Genomic DNA, 21,670 nt, shown 5'->3' with positions numbered 1-21,670 from the left:
CTAAAATTCTCCATATCCCGTATTATTAAAGGAGGGATGAGTTCTCTCCAAAGGATAAATAAGATTGCAGGTGAGCTCCCTAATGGAAGTAACACAGCTATCTGGATTTATGTTGAAAATCAGCACAAGATCAAAACAGTGCAAGAAGGCTGAGCTGCTGTCTACACGTATCATGTTTTTTGATACTATCTTCCTACTTAGCTATTGCTTTATGTTCCTTAACCTGAAACTGGAGGACTGCTTTATTTTTGACAATCAAACTTACCAGTGAGTTTGAAACTGGGAATCATTAGCTCAGAGCACAGACTCTGGATCTTTCAGACAGAAATTTTCTTTACTTCCATTATTCATTTCTGGTCTCTGGGTTTCCCAAGGAAGAAAAAACTTGCAAAAAGGTTGTTGCACCATTCCTAATGGTTACTGTGTCCCTGAAGGCCTTGGCTTACCCTAGAAATAAACCTTGTAGGCATCTGAAGTGAAGCTTAAATTGTTATTTTAAGTCACGCTTCTTTGTGCCTCTTCAAAGACAGATGAGTATAGTAATACTATGGTACAGAGAGCTTAATCAGACTCTGGACTTCATGATTAGCAAATAAAATTGGACTATGCCATCAGCCTAAGTATGTCTCAAGAACTGGTGCCAAAAACTCAAAGTGGGATGTGAATATAGCATAAGAGTTCAGAGAGTGTTTACAGTAGAATTTAAGTTTACAGCTGTTGTCTGGACATGGAAGTGACCTCAAACACTTGATCATTACAAGACAACAATATGACTGTTGCTTAAATCGCATGAAGGAGTCAGGAGGACAAAATGAAATTTAAAACAAAACTGACAATCCAGAAAAACTGGGAAGAAGCTGAATGAATCCAGTATACATTTAAAAATGACGAAGACTGAGAAACCAGGTAAACACAATACAGGGAGAATAGTTTAGATGTCTCCATCCACAGATTAACAAGAACAGCCTCTCCACCTGTCCGCTATCTCAGCATCAACCAATTGGTCTTGTGCTGGACTCCCCTCTGATTTCCTTGACAAATATCACCCCTTTGAAATACCTGGGCAAAATTAATTCCCCAAATTAGAACGACTGGGATGTTTTTATTTCTCTTATAGGTCGGTGTCAATTTATTTTCAGGTGCCAAGCACGGCTGCCAGACCAGACTGAAATGCTCCCTCTACTTCTACATGATTAATGCTGTTCCTGGATATCTGCATTCAACCATAATCACTGTCAGCCAACTGCATCATTAAAGCACAAATAAAACCCAACAGCCTTTATTTCCAATACTAAAAATGTTCCCAGTATGCTGTGGTAACTTTCTCTTCCACTATGCGTCCTCATCATTTCAATGTTTGAAGCTGGATAACTTATTAGGGCTGCAGGAGCTGGCTGAAAACTAGCAATGAAGATATCCACCCATACAGACAATAGCACCTACAAATAGTATATAAATGCAATGTCATTACAAAAAAGCCAACTGCTCCCTAATTGGGAAGTTACATAACTGCTGCTGTTCAGAACTATTAGCATGTGTCAGTGCGTGACCTTGATTCAGAGCCCAGACACACAGAAAAACATTTGATGGGATGATGTAGAGACAAATACTACACTACTGATGGCCACAAGGCTGCGAACTGTGAATTCTGCACACAGATTCTGCTCCACCGCAGCTCTACTGAAGTGTTTTGTTGCTTTATGAGTCCTTTTGAAACGTTAAGCTGGAGATTTTTACCACTGATCTCGGTGTGAGGTCTGGACCCCATGCTGAAAAGCACACTGGGAAATGTGGATGTCCTGACATCTGGAGAGACTGGGAGAGGTTCCACTCTTCTAACTTCCTTGGGATGTCTTGAGGACATCGGAAAAAAAATTCCATAAGCCAACGTGACAGGGAGCTGCTCAGAAAACCAGTTACTCAGGGTACAACTCTGACCACCGAGTAACTCAAGAGCAAAGAAATTAAAGAAGAATCCTGGAAACAGACCGTTCAAAGCACTATGTCTGTCAAACCATGTTAGTTATCATCAGTACACGAGGTGATGTGACAGCACACTGTCGCAGTTATGAATACTGTATTTCCCCACTGATGATGATATTCTAGAAATAATTTAAAAAAAAAAGACACTCGGAAACTGAAGATGAACTCCCCCAGCCCGATGTATGTAACTGGAATGACATTTTTCTCAGAATGCTTATCAGAAAAGTTAGCACTGACCTTTTCATTCTCCTAGAATAGATATGCCCAGTGGGTTGTAACAGCATAGGAAACAAGATTTTTATCCAACCGTTTAAGAACTGTAATTCTGCAAAAGCAGGCTCCAACCACACCCCAAAAGCTGCTGGTCTAGGAGAGCAGTTTTACAAGCCCTGTCAGTCAGCGTACTTATGCTTAGGAGTTGACATGATTCATGCCAACACAGAGGGTGATACAACTGACTAAGGCAGCTCCCTAAAAACCGTCCTAGAAATGAAGTCTGCTTAGTATGGAACAGACTGTGCGTACAGTCTCCTTCTTTCTCTTTGACAGAATAAATCTAGGAGCACGTTATGCAAAAGCCTTTATATACGCAGCTAATACCATCAACTGAGCCAACGTGCAGTACTTTCTTTGAACTTCCCAATGCTCAAAGTCCTAGAGTTCATCATGATGGGAAACATTCAGAAGAGCCATGCATGGAACAATGCTTGCAGCATGTACACCAATGCAGACTGGCATGCAAACACAGCTGCAAGAAAGGGACGCTCTTCAAAACTCTCCAGGTATGCATCACTATAGAGATCTAACTGTATTAAAAAGGTATAATAAACTAACATGCCAGGCTTAAGCTATTAAGCACAACTGCTGCTGAGTATGAATGCAAACTAACCGTGGGTAGAGACTATGACATCTACCAGTCAGTAGTGGTAGATGTCAGTCTCTACCCAGTAGAGATGTCAGTACTGGTAGACATCTACTGTGACACTAAAACCCTGACCTCAGCAGGGATCCTTAAGGTGCCATTCAACCCAAGCCATCCTATGGTTCTACAAGCAGAGCTTTCTTGAGTTTTAGATACAAGTGGAGTAAATCTTGTCACTGGCTCTTAGCTGTGGGATCTGTGATCTTCTCGTGTCTATTATTCCTTGCACTACGTCGTAAGAGACACGTATGTAGCAAAGGAGGTGTCAAATACATTTTGAGATCCCATTAGGTAAGGTCTTCAAATAAGTGGCTTTTAATGTTCTTGCTGTCAGGGAAAAAGTGCATCACAGAGAAAAATTTTTTTTTTTTTTTGTACTTTCTGGTTACTCTCAACTCCATTTTGTTGCAACAGTGCTTCTTTAAGTAAAATTTGCATTCATTGATAACATTGGTTTAGTCTGACTTTTATACTGAGCTTTGAACTAATTGCTCTCAATTAATCTGTTCCACTCTTTGATAGCTTATTTATCAGATTGGGAAAGATAGATTTAATGGTCCTTGCTGGAAACAAGTTCTTTAATTGGAAATACCAGAGTGTTTAGCTCACTTCGTGCTCCAGCAATTAAGGACAATTTGGAAGAGCGTTTTTCCACCTACTATTGTCTCCTTGATTAGATTTCCAAAGAAGCAGACAAAACAAATGACAATACCACCTAGCAATATTGGTTCAAATAAAAGCCTAGCAGCCAAATTACTTACTATGAGAAATGTGAACCATCCCCATCAGTTCCAATGCTGTGTTACATTCATTTTGCTGTATCTTTGCTTCACGTGTAGGTAAACAGCAAAATTTCTTTCAAAATGCATAGCTCTATGCTTTGCCTCTATACAATTATCCCTTTCCACAAATAAGCCAAATCAACAGAAGAAATTATTTTTCTTGATTAAGCTCCCACATTTCTCTTGGGATGAAACAAAACAAACAATTAATCTTTCCTTATTTGTTCTCAGAAGAACCTACATCTCTTAAACGTACGATAACCAGGGTACCTGTGGCAGGCAGTCGGCAGCAATTAGGCTTGTGCTGAAAATGAATGAACTAGAGTCAGAATGCCTAATCTGCTGAGAGTTTCTGCAGGAGGGCAAGGTTACACCAGGAAAATTCCCTAGCTGTGGAAATACTGTTAAAAATTACCACTTGACTTCAGCATAATTAACAAGGTTTGGGAATTTATATGAACTGAGTAATTGAAAAGAATTAGCAAGAGATATATGCATTAATCTTCACCAGTTACAGCGTGCCTAATGAAATTAAGGTTCTGCCTCTACTCCATGATTTGTTTCTGCAAACTTTTTTCAACTACAGAAGAAAAAGTATATTAGATAAAATCTCAGCAGTTACCAGGAATTTAAAAAAAAGAAACTGCATCATAAACCTAACTTTCCTTTGTTATATTATATGCCTTTATTATGTTACATATCTTTATCTCTATATATTTCCTTTATATAAATCTTACAAGGTTTTCTTATATAGAATTCATGGTTTTTATCACAGTGAAACTCTGTGAAGTCTTCTGGCATCAACATCCACAGGAAAAATGCACAACACAGTTAGAAGTTTGCCACTATTTGGTAACACATATTTATTTGTAAACATGTGTGCACTTAAATTCAACTCTCAGTCAGGACATCCTACGGTCATTAGTTTCAGTAAAATGAGCTTTTTTTTTTTTTTTAACTCTTAGCTAAACCCTTGTTGTATTCCTATTACAGAGACAATGAGACAGTGAAAATTCAATGCAAGCAATGCTGATGTGCCCAAAGATTGTGTTAGCAGAAAATAATGAGCACCATCCTCGTACAGCCTTTCTAAGGAAGACTAGTTGTGCTGTCCACACTTTTGCTAGACCACTCACTGGTCTGTGCTCTTTACATGCAATATCCATTTTAGGTTGGAAAGGACCTGTAAGATCACTGGTTCCAGCCACCACCTAACACTGTCAAATCCACTGCTGCACCATTCCCCACAGTGTCATATCCACGGATCTCTTAAATGCTTCCAGGGACAAAGACTCCACCACGTCCATGGACAGCCTGTTTGAAAGCAGCCTGTTTCAAAGCCTGACTGCCCCTTTCTGTGAAGAAATCCTCCCTGATATTCAGTCTGTGCCTCCCCAGCACAACCTGAGGCCGTTGCTTTGGGTCACATCACTTGTCACTTGAGAAAAGAGACTGACGCCCTCCTTGCTGCAACCTCCTTTCAGGGGAGTTGCAGGGAGCGATGAGGTCTGCCCTCATCCTCTTCTCCTCCAGACTAAACAATCCCAGTCCCCTCAGCAGCTCCTCATAAGACTGGTGCTCCAGGCCCTTTACCAGATATAAACAACGCTAGATAAAAACAGGGAAGTTATCAGATACTTCAAAGTGAAGAGCTGTCAGAATAATTTTACCATTCAAACTTTTATTCAGCTTTCTTAAAGATGCATTAGCTGCTGCTTACGTGATCCCATACTACTTTTTGCCCCCAAGAGCCAGTTCTTCATCCAAAGCACTGAAAGAATGACATTCAGTTATTCAGAATGTATTCACTGTTTTGTTTTCAATCTCCCGCCTTCAAACATGTCCTGATATGTGGAAACTCAAACCCTGCTATAAGGACAGACTTATTCATTTCTTCATGTATTTTTCCTCTATACAAATACCTCAAGAAAATTAATGAATGGCCTTCAGTCACACAAAGAGTGTAGGCAAAAGACTGCAACCGAATTGCATTAAGGCAACGATTTGGCAAACATAGGTGTAAACTACTTGTTAATTTAATGCTGTATACTACTGAATAATCATAGCATACCATTGTGTATTGCACTACACATGCAGTAATAAAATACTCTTCCACTAGAAGGTATATTTCTCTTCATTGGCAATTCATTAAGTAACTTTGCAGGTTGATTTTGAAGAAAAAGCCAGTAAGTCTTAACTGGCCTTGAAAGCACAATTTAAAAAAGCCATTATCATTCATACACAAAAAAAATAAGATCCAGCTTATGTAAAACAACACAGAGGAGAAAATGAAAACGTGTTTAAAATGTTATGTATTGATGAAAAAGTGGGAGCAACTGCCATTCTACCATAGTACTGGACGGGGATAGTAACTGCCCGTACAAGAATTGCATCTCCCTCCTTCCTTTACTACAATGGACAGAAGTTGACTTCTTTCTTTCCCCCCCCCTACACAAACTCATACAAATCTATTAAACACTTATAAAGGAAAAAAAAATTGAAAATGTAAAATCAAACGAGGAGTTGCCTTCAGGATCACAGATGGTCACATTTTTTTTTTTTTCCATCATGGCTAAATAAGATGAGAGACTCAAACTTTCTATTGCTCTAGAAGGCATCGTGGGTATTAGAATGACTCAGTCAGCAGACTGTAGCTGTGAGCAACAAAATGGGGACTTCACATTCAACATCTTGCTTATACAGGCTGTGACACTTCATTTCTTTGAAAGAACTTCATTTCTTTCTCTTCCCTCAAAATCTTCTGGTTACTTTGAGCATATGCGGGTCAGGATGGAGACCATTTCTCACTGTATATACAATAGCCGGTACACGCACTTCGACGTTCATCTTAGCTTGGGCAACAGTAAGTTATACTACAGCATTATGAAAAGAGAAAACTGCTTATATGTGGCTTTTTGAAATCTGACTTCTAATGTAAATTTTGCTTTTAACTGAGCAAAATTTACTTTGATCAGTTCTGACTTAAGAGGAGAATGAGAGAGAAAATCACGTAGCATACATTCTACGTAGCAAAAAACACATTCTATGTAGCAAAAAAAATCCACTATTGAAGATGAAGGAAAATACACAAACTGTAAAATACAAAGTGCCACCACTTAAAAAGCAAAAACAGAAAGAAAGTCAGGTAATCTTCCTAAGCACACTTGAAACAAGCTTTAAACACCGCTGTAGGAAGCACATTTGTAAACAGACATTCTTACTAAAAAGCTCTCTTTTAAATTATCTGCAAAATTAATTTTGCTTTCCCCTTTTGTTTTGTAGCTCCTCTAAGCCAATACGTAAGTCTGCATCTGTCAAACACACTCCCTTAAAACCCACAGCCATTGAAAACCAGCTATGTATCTGTACCACCGAAGAAACATGTATGCGCAACAGAATCCTAAAAGAGCTGGTCTTAGCAATGATGGATTTAAGTTATTAACCAATCAAAAAAAGATGGATGGTGGTCTGCTTTTCTTAATCTACATCATCATCTAGATCTATTTAAAGATATGTGGTATACTAACAAACTTAGTTAAGGTTTCGATAAAATCAGTGGAATAATCTGCCCTGTTACATTGAGACTGTATCGATCAATAAAATCACTTGTACTAGGAAAGTACTGTTAAGTACTGACAATCCAAGCCATTAATATTATTTAACACTCTGCTCACAATCTTTAATAAGGACAAAGAACATTTTGCCTTTTTATTCTTGTCATACCGTTGCTTTTATAGCTCCTTACAGGTAGAGCTCAACCTCGATTACTGTAGACTAAATGGCATTAGAGAAGGACGACACTGATTAATTTTGGATGATAGAGAGAATTTTCATTGTGATTAATGGACATGTGTGATCCAACTGCCTTGCCAGCCAGACATGAGTTAGATCTTATTTCACTGCTTCCAACTTTTACTTGCAACTTTCTAAAACCAGACTCTTTGCTCTTGATGTATTCATCTGCATTTAAAAGAAAACTGCTTCCCAGAAACAGCAATCAGGAAGATAAGCATCTGTTCTGGACCTGATGGGATTCTTCTTCTTCTTCTTTTTTTTTTTTTTTTCCTGCAAATAAGCCAATTTGGTGTTGAATTAGACAGAAATAGATTCCAACAGAGAATATGTACATAGGACAAAGGGGAGGATGGCTTCTACAAAAATCTTTGTGGTGATTAATGAATGACATAAGGAAGTCAAAGAGAATCCTATCCAGCTCTTGCTCTCAGATATGGTGAAAGGCTAAAGAGAAGCACAGTCAGAAAAAAACCCACAGAGAAGCCATGCACAGAAGTAGGTGGAGAAGAACAAAAATAGGCCCATATTTTGCCCAGAAGTCTCAATGTTTAAAATTTCTTCCTATGCGTTCAGCTTCTAAATATAAAGCCAGCTACCCAACACATGCAAAGAAATTATCCTCAGAGGTGCATTTAGTACCGTATCCCATCTCCAAAAGCAGCTGTGATAAATGGTTACCAAGGAAGAGAATAAACGAACAGGACTAGCATGAGATACTTTTCCCCAGTAGTCCAGCAGCCTCAAAAGTGATTTCCAAGACAAAGGCTTCCTATGACAATTGTAAAGTCTTCCATGAACTTTTCCAGTCTTCCCTTTGAACAGTTTCAACTTTTTGCATTCTCAATACCTTTACATATGACCACACAGGTATTCAGGAATAACTCAACTCTTGACATAGAGCACGCTTCTGAGAATGTAAAGGAAGGGCAATTGTAACGAATGCTAAAACTGACAGAATGGGTACATGCCATTAGTGAAGAACACAGAAATAAAATTCAAATAGCTGAATGATCATCGAGCAGTTCTATGATCATTTTGCCATTAGCATTTATAGAACTAATTAGCAACCAACAGTTTCTGTTGGGCAAAGGGAAAACAATGTCTCCCAGCACTTATCACGTACAGAGATCTCAATATTTCTAAAAAGCTCCAATAGCACAGGGTAAAAATGTTCTAAAGTCATTACTTTTTATTTCTTCTTTTCTTTCTTTTCAAGATAATTGAAGTTCAAGAATTGTTTATGTTATTAAGCACAAACAGAATGTTCCTGATCCCAGTTTTCTATGCTAGCTTCACACAACCCACTAAATATATCCCTCTCTTTATGTGACAGTCTAGCTTTTTTCCCCCTCTCCTTGAAGATCTTAGGTTGATTTTTATGTATTACCATGGCAAACATACCACGTTTCCCTCCATTTTACCAAGAAAGAGAAATCAGTGAAAAATCCTGTGCATCACAAAGAATTTGTGCTTCCCCACTTTCACACACCTTCTGGTCCTTCTCCAGCAAAGAGTTCCGAAGTAGCACTTCAGCAACAGTTACAGAGAAGGGCTATTCAGACATTAAAAAGGCAAAACTCTAGACCATGCACTTTGGAGCAGGTGCAGATTGGCATCAGGAGTCTAGATGGCTTTTCTTCCAGCAGAGACCTCTCCAATGTTCTTGAGTGAGGACAGATAAGGCTATAAATGCCCAAATTCACATTCCTCCATGTTAGAATAGAAAGAAATAGTTACGCAGTGAAGAGCTAGTGAATCTTCCCACTAGCTGACGGAGGACTTATTTTCTTCACCATTAAATTAAGCAAAACAAACCTTAGGAAATCAAATTATCTGACTCCTCAGAATGATAGTGAAAACGACCAATGCTCGAAGAAAACAGAAGATTCATATCCTTAGCTGCAATATGAAACACCGTTCAAGTTTGGCAGCGCTCTGAAACTTTTTTCAAATCAACAAAAACATTTCTTTTACTCTAAAACTTTATGAAGCAGCAGCACAGAACCAGGTCAACATAAATGACAGTAACTCCAAAGTTTCAGAATACAAAGAAATGCTGGTGACTAAAAGCTTGGGTTTTTTGTTCTTTTGAGCAACAAGTTATTTAACCCCCTCATTGAGATTGCCTATCTAGAAAAGAGTATTTGCTTATTTATTTCAACTTCATCACAAGCAATTTAATATTAATACTTAGTGAAGTTATTAGAGAAAATCATCATAGTGCAAAGAAATGACACCTTGGGCCAAATTTTCCATAAGATACTTTTTCTTCTGTAGTCACCAATTGCAGAAATATATTTTTTTTCCTTCTGCATTTGCTCTTGCATACGTCCCCAAACCAAAGTAAAGAAGTCTGTATGGTAACGAGTGATTTTCTCCTTCATATTTCTCATGAACTTACTCCTAGAGGAACTGAACATTGCTCATCACGATTTACCCTGCTGGAAACTAAGATGGTTAAGGAGTCTAGGATTACATTCTACTTTTGAACAGAATAATAATAAAAGATTGAGTTTTATTTATCTTTTTTTCCAGGAAGGTTTGGGAGTTAAAATACTTTTGAAGAGAACTGCACTTTGAAGAATACTGAAATATAGCTCAAAGTGCTTCCCAGATCTCCAGATTATTTCCTTAAACAGAAAACAAATCTCTAGGCCAGTTTCATAAACTACATAACTCATTTTGAAGATTGGGATCCCTGAAACAACGGGAATGTCGAAGTTCACCGAGTCTTAAATCTCACAGCCAAGCAGCGCTTCAACCAGTCTTATCTTCAAGAATCAGAACTGTTCTCTTTTCACAAAGTTCAAGAGTAAGTAAAAGGCAAGTATGCTTTCTTGACCTCCGCCAAGTATTAGCTCTATGTATTACCTCTGGCTAGAGATGTACGTACATACAGACCTTACATACTTCCACACAGACAGGTTCAGAAGGTTTGCAGCCCTCAATTTTCTATGATATCCCTGCTAGACACAGGAAGACTCTCTTCAGGTCACCTGGACCACAATAAAGAAGATAGCATCCTGAAAGTCATCACAAATACGGGCCTTCTCCAAAATCTCTCTGTACTCAAATAATTTCAGTGAAGACCAGCTGTGGGTGCCACTTCACAGTGAATTCTGTTAACCATGCCTTCTATCTCATTGGACTGATGGTACCAACAAATGATGAGGTTTCTTCTGTCCAAAACTGTTAGAAAATATCTATTTCATTGAACTTCAAAAGGCTGGCCTGACAAAGGGCAAGTCCCTAGGCAGAGAGCCTGGATGGCAATAACATCCAGTGCCAGCTTACTGGGACAAGGATGTGACCTAGCTTCAAATCAGTAGAGGGCAGGTGGTTAGATCAAATTCCTCCCAGTTATCAATTCACTGGAAATACGCTCCATAAAAACTGCTCCTTCCAAGAGTACATTACACAAAATCTAATTCTAACAAATACTGATCAGGTTGACAACACAGTTGCTCCAGTAACCAAAAATTAGGCCCTCGGTGCAGCTCATCTCCAACGTCCAAAATAAAAACCCAACTACCAGTTCAGCTGGCCCATCCAAAGGATGACTTACTGAACTCAAACACAAGCAACAGCGTACAAGAGGGAGCACTGAGTGCTCTGTACCATCTTTAAATACAATATCTAAGGCAAGCTCACGCACAGTTACCATGGATCAGCAGAGGAGCAATTGGTAAGTGCTTCATACTAACCTGCTTGAATGTTAGGGGCCATATTCTCTCATTCTTTTATTTTTGCATCTGTTTCCTCATTAACAGATTAAACAGAATTATTTCTTTCACTTGTCAGTTGGTTGACTGTTCTTAATATTCACAAGGGCTCTGTATTGTTATTATGCACACTGTTCCAATAAATGCACTAGTGCTCACCAGTCAACGGTTTCGCAGTATTAAAAACAAAAGATGTAAATTTCAGGCAAGACTGTAGAATATGGAAGTCACTTAAAAATAACACATATAAACCAATCTTTGACAATTTCAGGAAAGCCAGACCACTATAGGATGAACACATCCTCAGCTAGCTTTCAAAACCAAGAAAAATAACCTATCATCTGATGAATTTTAGCTGACAGTGGATGACAGTGGATTTTGCTGAATAGTGCTAATATAGCTAGAATGCATATTTCTATATCACAGCCTAATAGTAATTGGTTTATTCACCATTTTGCTATTCATTAGAAAGTTATAATGAAACGTTTCTGAGCTCCTGTCCAGGTACTCCAAGAAACAAAACCCATACAGAAAGAATCTGAAAGGTTGCTTTCACCATGAGAAGATGAGATACCACATGCTGCAGTGCTTTCAATCTCAGACCATGGAATTCTTTGCTTTCCTTACTATTTGATACAGATCAAATATGTTAATTCCACCTCATTATTTTTATCCAAATTTCAACTATAGGAGATTACTTCATTAAAATATATATTAAAACTCAATATGATTAGGCTATGTCAGAAAGAGATCTGTGTGTGACTGCAATTGGCATAGTGTGTTCGTTGTATTTGGCATAGGTTTTTCCAAGATGCAAGGTAAAATAATGAGAAATTACCATATGCTGCATAAAACAAATAATTTGAAAGTAACAGCTGTTATACATGATGCTGAATTAAAAACAGACCAAATGTATGCTGAAATTGGAGCACATGAAAATGCTTGGCACTCTGATAAGTGAAGTTCCTTGATATGAGCATTCATTTTCCTAAAATCAGGCTCTTGTTATTTTAAAAGCTGAAGCTTCACTGCTTATTAGTTTTGTTTATTGTCTTTGAAAACAATACTAATGATTTCTTTTCTTCGTTTAATTTGATTTGGTATGCAAGTTAGTATGGATATATACAACTAAGAGGTTGGCCTTGTTTTCATCAGATGACCACTAGCTGTCCTTTCCAGTCTTAACCACTGCATGTTCTTCTGATAGCCACCAGTGACAGAAGAGAGTACAAGTTAATTACATGAAGAACGTACAACTCTATGAGTCGACTAACTCTTCCAGTAGGGGGAGATGTTCTTTTAAAGTTTAATCAGTAATTAAAACATGCTAAGCAATTTACCCTTGTACCTTCTTAACAAAACCAACCTCATATAAGAAATAGGTGTATGTGCCTTAGTACTGATATTCTCCCAAAGACAATTTCATGAAAATCGGGAAAAAAAAGGAATGTCACAGAAATGTCTGTATAATAGAAACACACTGATGATTCCACAAACTGTGCTGACAGCCATTGAAACCAAAAAATCTTTTTTTTTTTTTTTTTCCCCCAAACCAAAAGGATTTGGCAACTGCAATGTTATTTTTAACCCACAACAACAAATTTAGCCACTCTTGATGATATTTGAACAGTCATGGCAGTCAGGTGAAGACCCAGATGACTGGAAGAGGCAATGTTGCACCCATTTTTAAGAAGGATAGGAAGGAGGGCCCAGGGAACTACGACCTGTCAGGCTCACCTCTGTGCCAGGGAAGATTAAGGAACAGATCCTCCTGGAAGCTATTCTAAGGTACATGGAAAACTGGGCTGGTGATATGGGGCAGCCAATACAGCTTCACTGAGGGCAGGCCCTGCCTGACCAACCTTGCTGCTTTTTATGATGGTGTACCTGCACCAGTGGACAACTGGTTGCAAGATTACAGTCAGAGAAGGGTGGTCAACGGCTCAATGTCTGGATGGTGGTCAAGTGCAACCCCTCATGAGTCAGTACTGGGACCAAAGCTCTTTAACATCTTCCTCAATGACATCCAGAGTAATGACAGAACATCACCCTATGAGGACAGGCTGAGAGAGGTGGGGCTGTTCAGCCTGGAGAAGAGAAGGTTCTGGGGAGGCCCAATCAGGCCTATCAGTATCTAATGAGGAGCTATAAGTAAGAAGGGGACAGACAACTTAGCAGGATCTATTGTGACAAGACAAGGGGAAATGGTTTCAAACTCAAGGACAGACATCTACATTGGATATAAGGAAGAATTTTTTAAGGGTGGTGAAGCACTGAAACACGTTGCCCAGTGAGGTGGTACAGAAGCCCCATTCTTGGAGGCATTCAAAGTCAGGCTGGATGGGGCTCTGAGCATCTGATAAAGGTGTAGGTGGCGCTGTTCATTGCAAGGCAGTTGGACAACATGGCCTTCAAGGGTCCCTTCCAACTCAAGCAATTCTATGATTCTATGTTTCAGTTGAAAAATAATCATTAAATGTTTTTTAATAAAAAATAAAAATAAACAGGTTAACATTCACTTTCTTTGATGGCTTCTCATTGCACATTATGTTGCAGTTCACCACTTTTCCAGTTGTGCCACTGCAACTGTGGATGATGACATAAATCAGAAACCCGAAATAATCTGAGGAAAAACAAAACACTCTCACACTTGCCCTCCTCACAGAACTGTTATCTTTTGGCTCAAACCATTCCTGTGGTCTCCTTTAATAAAACAGCAGAAGGTGAAGTGAACTGGGAATATGTGCAGAGGAACACCTTAATCTTGTTTTGTCACCAGAGAAATGGCCGTAGAACTATGCCACTGGGTATTTTTAACTTACAAGAGAATAATTTTTGAGGCAATCACAGTCAGAGTAGAAACTTCATCTACTAAAAAAGGATGGGATTTATCACTCGTATACTTAAATATTTGTATAGCCAAATAATTCCTGTAGGTTCCCTTTACAGTCTGGAGCAAAATAAGAGCCATGGTAGGACTCTAAATGAAGTGCCCACAGTGAGATGAGATGATGAACACCGACTTCAACTACATGAACAATTCAGATATAGACATGTACAGAGAGGGATACGAATTCGATGAGCTGCTTCTTCTGTAGTCTGCCTAAGCTGAGGCCGGTTAAATCAAGCCTCCTTCTTTCTCTTCTGTAGCACTTTTCATTAGTAAAATAAAATCAGATTTGGAAAGAATAGCATTATTATTTTATTTGGAGGAAAATACAGTGCCTGTAAGTTCGCTGAAGGCAGTCAGCAGCCTAATGAGAAGCAGCCTAATGAGAAGCAAAATGCAAACAGTCCAGGTTTCTAGCTGCTAGACTTGCTAAGCGAACACTGCCAGTAAGGATGCAACTCACTGTCCGTATTTTAAATTGCTTATAGTTGAAAAAGCCCATTTCATACCTAAAGTATCTACAGATGGTTTGGATTCTGCAACTCTGTAAAGTTGTTTTTACTTCCACACCAGTGAGAGGATACTCACCTGCAAGTACAACTCCAAGCCTTGTCGTCTCTGCTCCAGGACCTTTGGGACCCAGTTCCTTACGTGCTTGGAGGGGATCTCTGGAGTCCTTATGCATTTCTTGAGCTAAAACAAAAAGAAATCCAGACAAAGAGAAAGGATAATAGTGCCCCCTTTAAAGTAAACATGTCTACATTAGAGGTGAGAGACAGTATCAGTAAAATAACCACACATAAAGGAAAACAGCACAGCAACCAAGATCCTCACCAATCAAGTTCAAGTCACCGAAGTAACAGCTGACTTCTTAAGCCCCTTCATACCTACAGGCTGCAGATAAAAATCCCATGTCACACCAATCACACACTGGAGCCAGACAGTTACCCGGCTGCAGCTGAGCTGGTAGCTGAGCAGTGGGCAGGAGGGGGCTGAAGGATAACTAAAGCAAAGCAGTGGCAATCTCTGACTCTGGTGACTTGCAAGGCTGAGCCTTGGGAAAACACTCAAGAAGCCCAGAAACCACAGAGCAAGGGCTCAAAGTACCTTACAGCAGCTAACAGAGGATGAAGAAGGAACACCTAGCACCTGACAGCTGGATTCAGCCCCTGCAGCCTTAAGCACCCAAAGAAGACATAAGATACAATATTAAGTCCCCCTCGTGCTTCTTTTCCTCATGAATTGACTTTGCGTGACACCTTACAATATCACTGCACCGTACACAGTGATTACATTGCTAAGTGTGGTGGCAAAACACCACGGTCATTTCTAATGCTGGATTTAGGCATTTATGTACAAGTGGGGGAAGGAGGAGAGCTAAATGTTGTTCTGGAATCAAGAGATGTCCATGCCCTCAAAATGCCGCAATGGATTGACAATTGTGTTTAATAGCTTACACAGAGAAACAGCAAGACTGCCACTGAACATACTTCCAACAGAGCTCCACAGCCATTTCTCTGAAGATCTGCATAGGAAATCTTCATAGATATATGCAGAAATATGTGTGTGTATGCATAAACGAGAGCAGACAGACAGACACAAATATCTATTATGACAGCAGTAAGAATGCTCTTTCAAGAGCAACGTGTTTTTTCTTTTTTTTTCAAAACCAGCCAATATTAACATTTCCCTCAAAACTACGGAGCAAAAACAGTAACTGGAATAGACTTCATTGCATTTTAATAGGAGGTGACATTGGACATTCTTTCTGTTGCATACTGCCTCTGAGTAAATCTGAGGCAAGGGAGGCAAGGGAAGAAACTCAAAATTGACTTTGACATGCGTACCCGTGGGAGACTGAGAATTTACATTTCATCTTTGAGATTGCTGAGATGTCACTATAGGAAAAAGCAGTGCCAACATATCAACGTCTCTACAATCACAAGTAACGAAGCTCCAGAGTAGAAATCTTGATCGCTCTGGAAATATTTTGCAACTTCCTGATTTCTTAACGGTGCTAGAGTACAATTTAACAAGAAACGAAAACGAAACCTGCCCAAACTCATGTACATTTACTGAATGGCCTTAAAGCCAGAATACAAAAGCTGATTCTTCCACTAGACCAGGTTGCTCAGAGCCCCATCGTGCCCTGCCTTGAATGCCTCCAGGAGGAGGGCATCCACAACCTCTCTGGGCAACGTGTTCCAGTGTCTCACCACCCTCACAGTAAAGAATTCCTTCCTAATATCTAGTCTAAATCTATGCTCTCCTAGCTTCAAGTCATTTCCCCTCTTCCTGTCGCTACCTGCCCTTATAAACTGTCCCTCCCCAGCTTTCCTGTAGGTCCCTTTCAAGTACTGGCAGGCTGCTATACAGTCTTCTCGGAGCCTTCTCTTCTCCAGGCTGAAGAGCCCCAGCTCCATCACCCTGTCCTCATAGGGAAGGTGCTCCAGCCCTCCGATCATCATCATGGCCCTCCTCTGGACCAGCTCCAACAGCTCCATGTTCTTGTGTTGAAGCCCCAGAACTGGATGCAGTACTCCAGATGGGGTCCCACGAGGGCAAAGCAGAGGGGCAGAATCATCTCCTTCGCCCTGCTGGTCACACTTCTCTTGATGCAACCCAGGATACAGTTGGCCTTCTGGGCAGCAAGCACACACTGCTGGCTAATGTTGAGACTTTCATCAACTGACACTCCCGCATCCTTCTCCTTAGGGCTGTTCTCAAGTCATTCTCTGCCCAGCATTTGTGCCTGTGATTGCCCCAACCCTGGTGCAGGACCTTGCACTTGGCCTTGTGGAACTTCATGAGATTGGCATGAACCCACCTCTCAAGCCTGTCCAGGTTTTCCTCGATGGCAATCCCTTCCATCTAGCATGTCAACCACACCACTCAGCTTGGTGTCATCTGCAAACCTGCTGAGGGTGCTGATTTGACAAACTGTAATCCCTATTTACCTCAAGTCTACAAGATGTCTCAGATGATCAATTACAGAATTATTTGCCCAAATACGAAAAGTCACATCTACTGTAAAATTATAAGCAATCTGCAAAACTTGATGTGCAGAACCTAGGTGTTCTGTACATTTCAGTGCACTGGTTGTTTCACTGTCACCTGACGTACTCATACTAAAAAAGAGCTATTGAAGATGTAAAGAAAAAAAAAATGGAATACAGAAGTAGTGAATAACCATGGGTATACTGTCGTGTTTTTAACTGCATTATACAGACAGGAAGATTTTAATTCACTGTAAAAATGAATTAAATGCAAATCACAGAAGTTTCATTCAGACTTCAGCTACGTTCTATAATGCGACAAAGAAGTAATTGGTACTTGTGTGTTGTAGCAGCCTCGAAGATTTTAAACCCTTTCCATTGCAGATGAATGAATCATCTCCCATCAGTTATGCTGACCTTCCCCTTCCTGCATGAGATTCTAGTGTAGCACAGCCTTCCCAGGCAAAGGTGCAATCTGCCCCACTCTATACCCCAGCTGTTCCCAGCAAAGGCTTTATTTCTGCTGCTCACCACTCATCTCCAGTGCTAAGGGCACCTTGAAAATGCAGTACACTTAATGATACCTTTATAATTCTCAGGCACGTACAGCAATGGAGAGTGGTACTCACCTTCTGAATTAAAGGGGAAGAAGAGAATTGTACTCAAGAGCTTTGGGATTTTCTGCTTTTTCTAACACAAAACAGATGAATAAAGGGTGAAATGATGTAATGTATTGTTAGAGAACACTTCCTCCAGTATTTCTGCAACACTGAGAGCACTGAAGCAGCCTCAGATAGGGAGCTCTTCAACTCTTTGTTTACTACAAACCTAAGTATTACTGTGGATGAAAAGTAAGACTTTAATAGCATGTTGTGCCAAATACGTTGGGTGCTTTGCATCTGTGCTGGAACAATTAAGAAAACCACAGCATAACTTAAGACAGACACTAAGCAGATCAGGTGTAAGATGTAACAGACTGAAAGGTGATCCAAGTGTCTGAATTTTGGCTGAATATTTAGCTGCTATTTTTGGACAGAGAGAAGAGGAGCGTCATTAATGGCTCTTTTGGTGTTTTAAGGATAATTCTCTACAAAGGGAGTTACTGCAAGGTGACAAACCTGAGACTGAGACTGCAGTCATTCATGACACTTGTGTGGAGCGATGAGGGGAAACGTGCAAGTAAACCAAGAGATAAATGGAAACTAAACCATGCAACTCCAGAAACCACTGTGAAATTAACCAACAACTAGAGGAAAGAATCTACCTGGATATGCATTTTTAGCATAGAAAAGTTGATTTTTCCCTTTTAATGCTTCCTAACTTAACAAGTTGTGTAATTTTTAGTCAGCCTACTCTACTTTACTTTCATTTGTTGGATTAGTTTGTGTAAAACAAAGCACATGTATGGCAAAGGCTAGGCTGCTTACAGCTGTATTGCTGATTCTGACACTGTTGCTCATGTTATCATATTCAAATAGAACACAAGGCGAAAAAGATGTGAGAGAGATCTGAATAAAAGCAATAAACAAGAAAACGCACTTTATAAAGTGGCAGTCAATTACCACAACTGGGGCAAGAAGCAAAAGGCCAAGAAATAATAGCACATATTGATTACTGTGCAGTAAAGCAAAATGTATTTGTATATAAGATTCTTTAGGACAAAGACACATACGGCTCAACAGTTTCTTTCTGTTGTCACAAGTTGGCTTGTATCAATATAAGGCTGTCAAAATTCATTCTCTCTGCCACCTCTCCGCTTCCTCCCTGAATGAGACCATTCCTGAAATGACTCAGGGATACCAAACATGCTGGTATAAGCAAGTTCCTGTGACGCTGCAATGGCAGGAGCTGTAAATGCCACAAGCTCTTCCCTGTGCTCCTCTCTATCTTTTGCAGAGGCAGCTTTTTGGTACTGAAGAAAAGCAGCACAAGCAAAAGCAGTCAAGCCTACAAGTAGTCCTCCAATGCCAAAGCAACAAAAGTTGGCCCTGCTCCCAGGAAAGGGCTGAAGCTCTTCAGCATACCCCCAACACCAGTAGGCTGCTGCTTTTCCGGAACTATTCTTCACAATGTTTGCTTTTCACAAGGCAGAAAAGATTTAAATTTGCCTTTTGGTAAGTTGCAATAGAAGCATCTAGTTCAGACCGGGGAGGAGAAGTTGTACCTTCCCTTTAACAGTCATGGAAACAATTAGCGGACACTCAATCATGAAAGAATTAAGTTCACTTCATACACCAGTAAGAGGACTCAGTAGAAAGGCTTAAGGGATATTTCCTATTACGTTCACTGTATGAAGAGCAGCAGAGTGAGCCAGCCTACTCAGTCTTTTTCATGTTTAGGTGCACAAGCTGTTGCCTCAGCTCAGCAGGTTAGCAATTCAATGTATAGATTTAACATAAATTACTTGCGTAACAGAATAAAAAACAAAGCCGTATTGCTTTGCTATAGGAATGTGCTGTATTTCATCATTTTGTAAGGAGGAAAAAAAAAAAAAAAACCAACATGCTACAGATGGCATTTTAGCAATGCAGCATGTAAAAAACAATAGCAAAGGAGAGTTAGAAATGTCTGAGAAATGATCGGCCCACCACCCCCCTTCCTCACTTCCACAAAGCAGACAACTATTTAAGCTAAGGACTCTTTTCCAGAGACATGAATCACAAGACGTATTTAAGACAAGCCATAAACCTTAACAATTTCAAGTGGGGGGAAACAATTAGAGTAAAACAAATCTGCTATGTACAAGGAGATAATTACCTTTTTATGGAGAGCATGGAATTCACTATACCTCTTCTCCACAAAATGCTTCCTTCCACTCATTAGCACTTCTATTTTGAAGACCTGAAAAATTACAGATAATAAAAAGGACATGAATGGCTTTTGCACAGACAGTTCTGCGACAAGGCTGTGATTGCATGTTATACCCAAAATGTAGGGTGGTTCCAAAAGAGGACAGCTAGAATAGGTAAAGAAGCAGAAAAATGATGAATGGGTATTGTGGCTGACTCTTCCATCAACAAGTTTGTTCAACAAACAAACAAAAAGACAGCTTCATTTGGACTTTACATTGTATGTTAAGTTCTAAACGTTAAAATAATCTCAGAAATATTTAATGCAGTGGGAAGTATTAATAAAAAATAAAAAGGCAGCAGGAACAAAACCAAAAGGCTGTAAGGAAATGAAGATTTATTGTCTTTTCTAACCATGAAAATAACACACGTGCAGTAAGAACCAGGTAATAAAAGCCTGATGCTATGCATGGAGGAAAAAACCCAACTACTACACTGCGGGTTAATTACCTCCTAACCTACAGACTCGCATGCAGTTTCAATCGAGCTCGTGCTACTATCTGCAACCTGGGGTGTGTGGGGGGAACAACAAAAAAGCCACGGCAAACGCTTGTTTTCTTTGTATGATCCATGTGACAGCTTTTGTTGCTGCCTCTGGGAGGTTGAAGGCCAGGAGAAGCAGCTCTCCGGATGCACTAATTAGTAGTCACTAACATGACACTTCCTTGATTCTCAGGTTGCAAGGTCAGTACTAAGGGCAAGTGATGAGAAATATTTTGAAGTACTCAAGAAAACACGGTCTATTAAATGAAGACAAGATCAGCAGAAAAGCAATATAAAAAAGGTGCCTGATCTTTCCAGTTGTTTTTTTTTTTTCTTTTTTTCTTTCTTTTGTTTTCTCTTTTGCTCAGAAAGTGCTGGAAATAATTATTTCCAGCAGAAAGAAAGACAGTGGTCGGGAAAGATGATCACATCAAGACCTGAGACTTGGAGCAAGCGAAAGTGCTTTGAAATAAATCTGCAAACAGTCTGAGAGCAGCAAAAAGGGATGGAGATCATGCAGGATAAATGCTTCCTACTGCCAGCTGGAACCTGCCTTTCAAACACAGCCCTGAACACGATGGCTTTTGCTGGCAAGCCAAACCACATGAGAAACAGATGGCACTTTACTCAATCTGGCCTGAAACACATCTACCTCTGCTTGAATGCGGGATGGATGGGACCAGAGTCACCGCACACCGATGGCTACGTTACCAAAATTAGTTCAGATCTTTGTAATCCATCAAAATAACTTGAGATACGTTCCACCTCCTTGAAAAGGACTATTTCTGTGTCCTAATCACTGCGAGCAAATGACCTTATTTGGGTGCATTGATTTTTTTTTTTTCCTTGTCTATTTAGACTATTTTGGGAGAACAGCTATAGGCTATTAAACAATTCTCCTCTCAATGTGCAAAAACTCCAAGGTACCCTCAGGAATATATTTTAAGTTCAGAGTTGTAAAGAGGATCAGATCCAAAGAAAAATCAATGCAAACTTTTTTCTTTGGTCCAGACTTAACATCCTAATTATATGAGAGGAAAACGTTACTTACATCTTATACTCTACACACTGCATGAAAGAAATAGTTCTGCAAGGCACAAAATGCCTCTGATTGCAGAGGAAACGTGTTGCAGATAAGGAGGCTCAAGGACAATCTGTGGGAGGACTGGGTTACAGAATATAAAAGCACTTAAATTAGTAGTGACCAAGTGGCCGGTTAAGACGTTGCAACGGTTCTGAATTAACTAA

At 39.7% G+C, this 21,670-nt stretch overlaps 1 protein-coding gene across 11 annotated transcripts in view; it reads right to left on the bottom strand.

The window, feature by feature from the left end:
* Positions 1–21,670, bottom strand: part of SNX24 (sorting nexin 24) — a 76,223-nt gene that overhangs the window by 17,438 nt on the left and 37,115 nt on the right. For 9 of the 11 annotated variants that reach the window (XM_046905304.1, NM_001101649.2, XM_046905300.1 and 6 more), the window contains 2 exons: positions 19,848–19,931; positions 14,683–14,787 (listed from right to left, as the gene is read on the bottom strand). In XM_046905304.1, coding sequence (XP_046761260.1) covers positions 14,683–14,787; positions 19,848–19,910 — 168 coding nt within the window. In that variant the 5' untranslated portion in view covers positions 19,911–19,931. The remainder of the gene's footprint in view (positions 1–14,682; positions 14,788–19,847; positions 19,932–21,670) is intronic. The other 2 variants (XM_046905305.1, XM_040655487.2) reach the window with 1 other exon arrangement.

Source organism: Gallus gallus, chromosome Z, assembly GCF_016699485.2.
Source record: "Gallus gallus isolate bGalGal1 chromosome Z, bGalGal1.mat.broiler.GRCg7b, whole genome shotgun sequence".
In the NCBI taxonomy this organism is placed as follows: Eukaryota; Metazoa; Chordata; class Aves; order Galliformes; family Phasianidae; genus Gallus; species Gallus gallus.
The sequence above is the reverse complement of the archived record's forward strand: the minus strand, read 5'-3'. Positions and strand labels throughout refer to the sequence as shown.